General features: G+C 46.4%; 1 protein-coding gene across 5 annotated transcripts in view; it reads right to left on the bottom strand.

Annotated features, from left to right (window-relative positions):
* Positions 1-5,312: 5,312 nt before the first annotated feature.
* The window catches only part of ILDR2 (immunoglobulin like domain containing receptor 2), a 42,229-nt gene continuing 36,720 nt past the window's right edge, over positions 5,313-10,821 (bottom strand). For all 5 annotated transcript variants that reach the window (XM_054843598.1, XM_054843589.1, XM_054843634.1 and 2 more), the window contains one exon: positions 5,313-10,089. In XM_054843598.1, coding sequence (XP_054699573.1) covers positions 10,054-10,089 — 36 coding nt within the window. In that variant the 3' untranslated portion in view covers positions 5,313-10,053. The remainder of the gene's footprint in view (positions 10,090-10,821) is intronic.

Below are 10,821 nucleotides of genomic sequence, written 5' to 3'. Positions count from 1 at the left end.
GGCTGGGCTATGCCCTCTCTCCAACAGGGCACAATCCCACTGTGCCAGAGGCCCCTGGGCAGTTCTCTTTTGGCTGACTTGCTTTAACTATACTTACCCCTACATCCTCCAGTCGGGGAGGGATGCGACTTGCATGGACCACAAGTGTCTTTTCTGTGATTGCACATAGATTTAGCGATGACAATTAGATGCAGTGGTCCTTAGGTAAGACATGGCAGTGTATCTGTAAGAGGTGAAGCCTTTACCCTGTTATGATAAAGTTTTACCTGATCTCCACCTTACTGGAGGTTAAAGTCCTTGCCAAAACTTGCAGTTCCAAGGTGAGCACAACTGGGACCTGTAGGAACACACATTCTAGCTTTGCCAGGAAGCAGGGAACTTTAAGAGACTAAATAAATTAATCACTTAGCAGGTTCTTGAGTGTAAAATGCATCCAGTTGGAGCTCAAACTCTCACTACCCTGGAGTACCTATTCAGAGACAAGTGTGCTGACTAATCTGTTGCTCAGAGAAGATGTGATAACGGGGACACAAAAATCACCAACATCTGTTCTAGAGGGGCTGATAGAAACAAACGTGAACTGTAATCAAAAAGGATTTCTATGCCACAGTGAGGACTAACTGAAAGCACTACACCTCCTTGTGGTCCTGTGCCACTTTAGGCAAACTTTCAGGCTCGTTTCTCTAATTCAGAAATGACCTTGAATCACAAATCTGTATCTACAGCCAAGAGCTCAGGACTAGCTGGGTCTGGGCACAGAAGAGCCTTAACTGTATGAGGCGTGACCAGAAGTTACTGCAGGAGCTGTAGGGGCACCTCTGGCTTCTACCTTCGCAGCATAAACGTTTCCCCAGCCAGACGTGACTTCCCACAGAGCTGGGTGACTGCTCAGTATTCCCCGTGTCACAGTCTTCCTCGTTCCCGGTTGCCTTCAAGGCATGGGCACCTTTCCTTCTTCCTGGAGGTTTGGAGATTTCTCCGTTTGGGGAGGGAGGGGTGTCTTTGAGGGATAAAGAGGCCCAAAGGAACACTGAGCACCTGCACGGATGCCAACAGAGGAAAAAAAAAAAAACAAAAAAAACGATTAATGACGATTTTCAGAGGCAAGTGTTAAGCTTTGAGATCTTTAACGCTACACACTCTGTTCGATCAGCCTTTCACCAGACCTCCGGCTCCTACCCCCACAGAGCCTGCCGCTTCGGGTGGGAACGGCGCGGAGCTCCCGTCACTCCCCCACCGCGCGGCGGCCGCTACCGCGCGGCGGCCGGGCGGGCCGCCAGGGGGCGTCCCTCCACAGGCGGGAAGGGGCCCCGCCAACGCGTGAGGGGGAGGTTGAAACCAAGCGGGACGTCCCCGGCGGGTCAGCGGGATCCTCTGGGCGAAGCAGGAGCTGAATCGGCTCCCCCCCGCTCCTCTCCCCAGCGCAGAAGGATGCGAGGGTGATTGATTCTTGGGGGGCTTCCCCTCGGTACTGTGCTCCAAGCTGAGGGGCCTGGCAGGTCTCCAAGGAGGGAGCTTGCTTAACATGGTATTTTTGGCCCAGGGACCACATCTGTTGACACAGTAGAGTATGAATGTGCGGATCGAGCCTGTGTTGTAATGCTTGCGTCTGGCTCCATGTTTGCCCAGGGTATAAAGCCAGGGCGTTAGTTCAGCACAGAGCCAGAAAATTTGAGTGGAATTGCAACTGCAGCCTGGCATTTGGGAGAGGCATCCGGAGTAGGGCTGAGCTTGCTGGGGCCTGACTAGGATTGCCTTAGGAAACAGGTGGCCCTGCGTGGCTTCCCTTTCCACAGGGAGGAAACCGAAGAGCCAAGGGATGACGTGCTTTGCACAGGGAAAGACAGAGCAGAGCAGGGAGCTGCGTGCACTTCTCCTGCACCTGACTGTAGATAATGCCTAGCGGATATGGATCTAAACATGTAAATGCTGTTCAGATTGCATCTGCAAACAGTGTGAGAGTCTGCATCCATTATTTATAACATGGAGATGGGATCTGAAGGAAGTTACCTGTTCACGAGAGACGAAAAATGTCGGTCCGGAGTACTGCAGACATAAGGATAAAGGGGTCAAACTGCCAAAAAAAGAGAGTGTGTCTGTAGAAAAAAGTTTCCCAATAAAATTTGCAGGGAAAAAGTTTTCATGTCTGCAAAACCAAGGGAGAGCTTATTCTATCTGTGAAGCAATGTGGCTCTGTGGGGTACTTGCAGGAGGAGGCTGGGCAGAATGTGCCCATGTAAGTTATCCTGGGAGCTAGGTATGAAATTTATGAAGGGGTCTGCTGCTCCACTAGAAAATGTTTGGTTTATCGTCCATTAATCAAAAAAGGGTTGAAAACCACTTGTGTAAGCTGCTCATTTCTTAGCAAAAAGTGGGCAAATTGTTTGCCTGCAGGATAATAAAAAGGCAGATTGGTGGTAGCTTTTCCTGCTTTTATTCTCCATGGTGACAACTCAAGAGCAACAACTTTGAAACTGCAAGCATGGCAAATGTATAATGCTTGGTAATTGGGGATGAGGATGTGTCCCAAAAGGCTATAAAAGTGTTGTATTTTCACTGTACAGAGTATTGTTATGTCCTTCTCCGCCCCTCCCATTTTGAAAATAAGGTCATTACAGGAGAGGACAATCTGAGTAAAATAACAAAAGCCAAGTACAGCAAAGCAAGCCACTCACTCACTGCATAATGGGGGGGGGGGGGGGGGGGGGGGGTGTGTGGCTGTTGTAGGCAAGCAACAGCAGCAGGAAAAAAACCAAAACAGCTCATTGACAAACAACAAGAGGACTGTACGACTGCGCTGGGGCTTTGGACAGCATCTATGAAAAGTTGGCAACAGCAGGCACCTAGCTCCCAGCCCAGGCTCCGGACTTTGTAGCTTGTACAAAGAGAAGTAAAGGTGAGTCTGTTGGGATGCACGATGGGGACAATGTTGGTGCTCTGCGGACTGTCTGCCTGGGACAGGGATGCACAAGAGACTCCTTCACCTCTAAGTTCACTTTGGTGCTTAGGTGCACAGAGGGCACATTGTTCTCGGAGCACTAGGAGAGGCATTGCAGAAAAAAATAAATTTTGTCTCTATAAACTGAGCAGGTGTGGTGGAGAGCCAGCACCAGGCAGTAAAATTAAAATTAAAATCTTGCCATTTCCTTGAACTGAATTTTGCTTTTAAAATGAGCCTGTCAACTTCTAATTCATACTTTTAAACTCAAATGTAACTAACAGCATCTTGGAATCCCATTTGCTTTCTATGACTCATGAAATGCTGCTTCTCTGCCACTGCTGTCACCAAGGACAATGAAAACTGAATGCATTTGCTTCTCTTGTTTGCACTTCAGAGCTCTGACTGCAGCTGCCCTGGGGTTGAAAACAATACTTAACTCATTTTGAAATTATGTTCAGCTTAATTTTTAAAATGTTTCCAGTAACATCCCTGCTTGGGCTTGACAGAATATCTGGAGGGCTTGGGATTTTGTGTATTCTGTAATTTTTGCTTTTATAGGGGGCAAAAATGTCTTTTTACAAAATGCCACTCACTCTACATCTAAATTGACCGGAACCCCTAGGCACAAAGCTGAAGGTTAACTGGAAATAGTCAAGGGAAGTTGAGGGGTCAGAGGGGGATTACAAGCATGACCAAAGCCACCGGCAGAAAGGAAGAGGAGGTGAAGGTCTCTTCTGGCAAAGACCCCCGTGCAGGCAGGGGCGAATGTCAAAAAGCAATCATAAAGGTTGCAACAGAATTCATATGGGAACCATGGCAGACTCATTCCTTCAGTATTAGCTAACTTTATTCTTAGGATTTTCCTGTTTCTAACGCTGGTAATCCAGCTGGCATTTTTAAGATCACATCAAAATGATAGCCATCCTGTCACATTACGTAATGGATCTCTTTTCTGATCTCCCAGGCAATGGAAAAGTGAAGATGAGGGTGGTTTCAATGACAGAGCTGTTGTAGAAAGCACGTGTGGCCAGTATAGCCCGATGGAGGTGCTGTACCACAGAGATCTCAGGAGTCGTAGGGTCAGATATGCAGCACCTGGCTTATGCCAAAGGACTCTTTGCTCCTGGACCCAGTCGAGGAACAAACTAAAGCCCCTTTAGCTTCAGCTTCCACATGTTCCAAACCCTGTACGTAGGGACACAGAACAGATCCCCACCCACGTCTTTGTGTGAAAGCACCCTGGAGAAAAAGGAAGATCATTCCAAGCGGCTTCTCAGCAAAACAATCTCCACGACATTAAAATGATTTTCAGAATAGCCCAGGCATGATAAATACTGTGTTGTTGTGTTTAGGTACCTGTAACAGTCTGTGATTATATTTGACTTCTAAAATGTTTTGTGATTGCTCCTTCTCAGGAATCTGTATTTGTACAGCCTAGGGGCTGTCCTTCGTCTCTTCAGAGAAGCTTTGGGAGGGGCTTTGGGTCAAAAGAGACATAGTCCTCTTTGAGTATACGGAGAGTTAGCAGTTACTTTGCGCAAGACAACCTGGGACTGTAGTAGTAAGCCGGCAACTTGGCCAAGCAAAGCTCTCCTGCACAACATCAGATCACTCTGTTATTGGAGGAGGCTGGTCACACCCCAGTGGTGGCATCCATGTGTGTTAACTCTCCCAGAACTCCCTGAAAAAAGTGCTCTGAGAACGTCCCTTCTCTCCTCCCTGCAGAAGGCCAGTTCCATCTTACAATGCTCCCTCCCACCAATTTCTCTGGCCAGTTTTAGGTAACTCTCTGGAGAGGACTGACATATAAAAGTGTCTTTGGTGATTGCAAAACCATTTGTCTTATTTCTGTTACAAGTGAACTGGCATTGCCCACCTAGAGGGAGCTTGTTGGAAAAGGCCAGGAAAGCAGTGTAACTGCTGATCCACAGGCAGCAGGTACCCTGAGTCACAAACCAGAATGAAAACTGCAATTCAGTGAGCTATGGTGGGACCCAGACATCAGAGCAGGAGCTGGGACCTCTCAGGGAAATTTGGCACACAGAGCTGCCAATGCTGGCTGCAGGGAAGGTGAGATGGGCCTGCGGCACGCTGCTGATGGTGATCTCTGACCTAGTAACAGTAAAAAGGCTAGGATGCTCACGGTTCTGGTCCCCTATATTATATGCCAGCACAAAGACCTGAATAATTCTGGCTGCCTGTCTCAGGTGATGTATATTGGACTTTTGCAAAGTTTTAAGTATTTGAAGTGCTAGTTTTGTTAATTTTCCATTTCAGTAGAAATGGAGTGGTCTGAGGATATTCACACTGAAGCCACCCCCTGGAATTTTTACAGTGTACTTTAAAGGAATAATAGGATTATTGACAAATCATTACCATTGGTATTTATTTTCACATTCCATTATGTCAAAACTTTTTTCAGTAGCCCAGATCACACTTTTGACAGCACAGCCAAATTTACCACTGATGCTTGATCCTGCTGTTGCTCTAAGGGCTCATTTTATTTTTTTTTTTAACAGGATTCACTCATCACCTCAGTTATCTTCTTAGCAAGTCACTGTTGTGATGCTTCATTTTAAGGCCACAAAACCATCCGTGTCCTTGACATGGCCCAGACATCCATATCCTATATGAAAATTATTTTAATTTTATGCCAGCAGTAAAAATTGATCACTGGAAAATTTATACTTTGAGACCCCCATAATAATCAGGCTCATTATTCTGCAGTGCAAGCATTCTGCAGGTGTTTTATGAGAGATGGCACAGACACAAACCGTTACTTCTTTTCTGAAACAAGAGGCTCCTCTCAGCCCCTCCATCAGCCTCTGGCCCCCTGCTCCTCTGGTGCAAGAGTCACGGGTCATTAGGGTTCTGTAGTTGTAGAGATGGAAGCCCTGTTCTACATCACCTCTCACTTTTTGATTTGGTTCATTTGGTGCTGCTGCAGATACATTTTTAATGGGAAAAATAAAGATGGCCTGAGGACAGACACTATCAGTAACTGAAAATTCCTTCAGATTTGTATAGGGAGATAGGAAATCTAAAATTTTACATCAAAGGCAGAGCCAACTGATGGGTGCTGCCCAGATCTGACTTCAGGGAATTAAGACCTGCTCTTTTTTATTTTGAGGCTGAAACTTTTATCACCTGGTAAAACTGATAGAATCACTAGTCATAAAATCTTCAATACTTTTCCAGGTACTTGGATTCAAAAGAAATGTTGGACAGTTCTTATGAACAGTTGTTTCTACAATTAAAATAGTGAAGAGAATTAGCTTGCAACTACTTATTTATAAGCTAGATACATAAATGGCAACTTCTTACAGATAGTGTACAAATGTCCTAAAGTACCAGCATCAAGCAAACAAAACTGATTCAAATAAATGAGGGGAAGGCTTGTATTTTTAATATACAACTCATTCCTGAGGGCTTGATCAAATAAACTACAGTGACAGAGATGAGGGACAGTCATAACTGAAATGAGAAGGAGATTGTGATGCTCTGGCTTTCAGTACGGTTTGAAAGATACAGGTATTCAGAGACTGTTAAATTGCTGTTTGCCACCTTTCTGACAGTCATTGTTGCAGATGCACTTTCAAATCTCTATGTAAAATATTTCCCGGGTCTGCTGGATGTCTGATGGAAAAAGACAGCATGCTAAACTCCCTTAAAATTTGTGGCATAGGGGTTCCCAAAGTTTTCAGACTAACAAAACATCCACATTTCTTGCTGTTAATATAATATGTCAGGGATGAAAGGTTTAATTTAAAATAACAGGTAGTGCAGCTCTGTAGACTTCTCAAGGTCATGGAGACCTCAGATGGCAACCACCTGCCTACTTCTTGTTAACTTTGCTGTGATTTTCCTAGGAACATACGTTAAAGATGAGAAAAGATGAAAACACTTATAATACAAGTAGATGTAGTTGGCAAGTAAGTGGCAAATGTAGTTGCTAAGCCGCTCTCCCTATTTGAAAAATCATGGCTGGCAGGTGAAGTCCCCCGTAACAGGAAAAATGGAAACATCACACCCATTTTTAAAAATGTAAAAAGAAGGACCCTGGGAACTGCTGACCAGTCAGCCTCACCTCTGCGCCCAGTAGTATCATGGAACAGATACTCCTGGAAACTATGTCAAGGCATATAGCAGGGGGATGATCAGAGACAGTCAGCATGGCTTCACAAAGGGCAAATTGTGCCTGACTATCTGTAGGCCTTCTACAATGGAGTGACTGCCTTGGTGGATAAGGGGAAGAGCAACTGATGTCATCTACCTTGACTTCTATAAGGCCTTTGACATGGCCTCCCACAACATCCTTGTCTCTAAATTGGAGACATACGGGTTTGATGGATGAACTATTTGATGGATAAGTGGCTGGATGGCCGCATCCAGAGAGTTGCAGTCCATTGCTCAATGTCCGAATGGACATCAGCAACAAGTGGGGTCCCTCAGGGTTCTGTACTGGGACCAGTACTGTTCAATGTCTTCATTAATGACATAGACAGTGGGACCGAGTGCACCCTCAGCAAGTTTGTGGATGACACCAAGCTGAGTGGTGCAGTTGATTTGCTAGAGGGACAGGATGCCATCCAGAAAAACACTGACAGGCTTGAGGAGTGGGCCCATGTGAACCTCATCAAGTTCAACAAGGCCAAGTGCAAGGTCCTGTACATGGGTCAGGGCAATCCCCAATATTAGTACAGGCTGAGGGGGTGAACGGATTGAGACCGGCCCTGCAGAGGACTTGGGGACAGTGGTAGATGAAAACTGAACATGAGCCGGCAATGTGCGCTAGCAGCCCAGAAAGCCAACCGTATCCTGGGCTGCATCAGAAGAAGCGTGACCAGCAGGTCGAGGGAGGTGATCCTGCCCCTCTACTCTGCTCTCGTGAGACCCCACCTGGAGTACTGCATCCAGCTCTGGGGGCCCCAGTACAAGACAGACATGGACCTGTTGGAAGTGAGTCCAGAGGAGGGTCACGACGATGATCAGAGGGCTGGAGCATCTCTCCTATGAAGACAGGCCAAGAGAGTTGGGGTTGTTCAGATTGGAGAAGAGAAAGCTCTGGGGAGACTTTATTGCAGCCTTCCAGTACTTAAAGCGGGCTTGTAAGAAAGACAGAGAGAGACTTTTAACCAGGGGCAATGGTTTTAAACTAAAAGAGGGTAGATTTAGATTAGATGTAAGGAAGAAATTCTTTACTGTGAGGGTGGTGAGACACTGGAAGAGGTTGCCCAGAGAAGTCGCAGATGTCCCATCACTGGAAGTGTTAAAGGTCAGGTTGACTGGGGCTTTGAGCAACCTGGTCTAGTGGAAGATGTCCCTGCCCACGGCAGGGGACTGGAACTAGGTGACCTTTAAAGGTCCCTTCCTGCCCAAACCATTCTGTGACTCCATGATTGTATGCCCCTGCAGGCCAGTCCTTCTCTGGCCAAGAAGACCCAGGACTGGGATTTCCAAAACTACATTCATTGCTAGAGGAGCGTGGGAGGAGAGGAAAGCCATCAATTCACCTTCTAACAGGAAAACTGCACTGCCATCAGATCTATGGAGATTATCCTTCCTCTCCACTGACCATTCCTGGTGAGCTAAAGCAGTAATTCAGAAATGAATCTGTCATTTTTATGGAGAACTGCAGTGATGTTAATAAATCTCGTGTTCAAAACAGTATTGCCAGAGTGAGCACCTGAGGCCAGACCGCTCCTCAAACTTCCAGAGTAACAACAGAGATGACATTTCAGAGGCTGACAATATCCATAACACAATAGGGCGCTAAGTTGTTTCTAGGTGTAATAGGATCAAGATGCCGGACCTTAAAATGTTCCCATGATCTTCCTTCACTTTATGATTTTAGCAGCTAAAAATTAAAGAAATGACTGCATTATACCCTACAAAAACCAGAATGTCAAGCTTTCAGATGGTGTGAAGCACTCACTTCTAAATTCAGCTGTTCCTGAGACAACAGCCACTAAAACCATATCACAACTGAAATGAATGAAACGGTTTTGAGTGAAAAAGGTGACTTTCAAAGCTTGTGTTCATCCACGGTGTTAATTCTTTTTCCATTGCTGTTACTGCTCTCTTCAATGTCTGGGAACAATGACCAGAAAAGAGTTACACCTTTAGTAGCACAGAATGAAGATCTGCAGCTGCCCTCACTGAGACTTTCTCCTTTTGGCTTCTTTAAAACAAAAAGGCCACTCACTAGGCAGAGATGTCTGGTGGTGCTGGAAGCAGAGTGCCAGCAAGGCTACAGCACTGCTTATGATATGGTGGAGTAGATATTCTAGCTTGAAGCTCTACAGGGTCACAGCTCAGCTGCAAGAAAATGCAACTGTATCAAAACAAATCACAGTTGGGGATGGGGGAAAAAACACATCATGCTCTCATCACAATAAAAGCTACTTTGATCCACTTTCAAAACAATACATCAATCTCACCTGCAACTCTCATCACACAATGAACAGAACTAAATATATTGAACAAACCAGCCTATAATTGTCTCTCTCTTTCTCTGTTCAGCCCTTGCCAAAGTAACACCTCATCAGTCCTTTTCTATAGTGTCTGAAAGGATGTAAATTTTCTTTCACGATTTAGGGCCCGATCAGGTGGAGGCAGTCTGCAGCTGTAAGCACGAGGCCTCCTCCCAGCATGGGGATGATACAGAAAAGGCTTTAAGTATGGAGACAATATTTAATCCAGAGAACTGAGGAGACAGAGAGAGCAAGAGGTATATGCACAGGCCTCTCTCTGCACATCAGACAGGGCAAGAGGCACAAAGGCAGCCTCGCTTGTAGTTCAGGGCTGCAGAGACAAGAGGGACGTGGCTGCCTTCCAGCACAGAATGGAAGGCGCTGGAAAGCAGGGTACCAAAGAGGCCCCTGGCCTAATTTTCCTGGCAGACTCCCAGAGACTCTGAGATCGAGTGCCATTCATGAGAGTCTGTCTCTTATGAAAGCCTCTGCTCCCCCGATGAAACAAACAATTGAAACAAAGAGTCCATGGCTGGTGGCTGTGAAGGTTCACGGAGACCGGTCTTCTTGCTGTGCATCTTCTCCACCACAGTCACCTCACAGTATCCAGCCCATCAACACGACATGTCCACAACAACTTCAAACCACAAGGGACATCCTCGTTGGGAAATCATTCTGAGGGGAAAGAGAGAAGAGAAATGTCAACAGGAAAGCAGCAATGGAACAGACAAAGAGACGGATGTAGCTTTTATAGAGCCACAACCAAAAAGCAACAGCCTTGTCCACTCACACCCCTGTCCTCTCTCACACGTGCCACTTAAGCTGTGGCCTAACAGCCAAGCTTCTCTAGCGACATGGTCTCCCCCATGGAACAGACTTCTACCAGCTCTCCTTCCCCAACAACCATACACTCATCAGTCCTCACTAGCCGGTGGCAGGATGTTTTGCACTTGCTGGTGTCCTGTGTGAGGAATCCCTTTGGCTTGCACAGCGGGTACACGTGCCCATGGGCATGCACCCACAGGAGTCTGTCATCTCACCTCTTTCAGAAGGACCTGAGGTCTCTTACACCATGCCTTGCTACTAGCCCTGTCCCAGTCCAGAAGAACAGAACCTCTCAACCATTCCTTAACAAGGATCAAGGCCAAAGCAATGCCCTGTAATTTCTGTAAGTCCTGAGTAAGATCTCTTCCCTACCATGATCCTCCTAAACTCTAGATAAACTCCCACTTCCTTGGATCACCAAGCCCCAGATGCCAAAAACATGCCTTACCTCCCCAGTCCCAGGCACATCTGTCTCTCCCCTCCATCATGGAGTCCTCCGTATGAGCTATTTCCCCTTCTGGCCTCCTACATCCACAGTGACAGCTCTCTTCCCACAGTGACTCCCTTATCTGGGGTTCCCCA

The sequence above is a fragment of the Grus americana genome, chromosome 1 (assembly GCF_028858705.1).
Source record: "Grus americana isolate bGruAme1 chromosome 1, bGruAme1.mat, whole genome shotgun sequence".
Lineage (NCBI taxonomy): Eukaryota > Metazoa > Chordata > Aves > Gruiformes > Gruidae > Grus > Grus americana.
The sequence above is the reverse complement of the archived record's forward strand: the minus strand, read 5'-3'. Positions and strand labels throughout refer to the sequence as shown.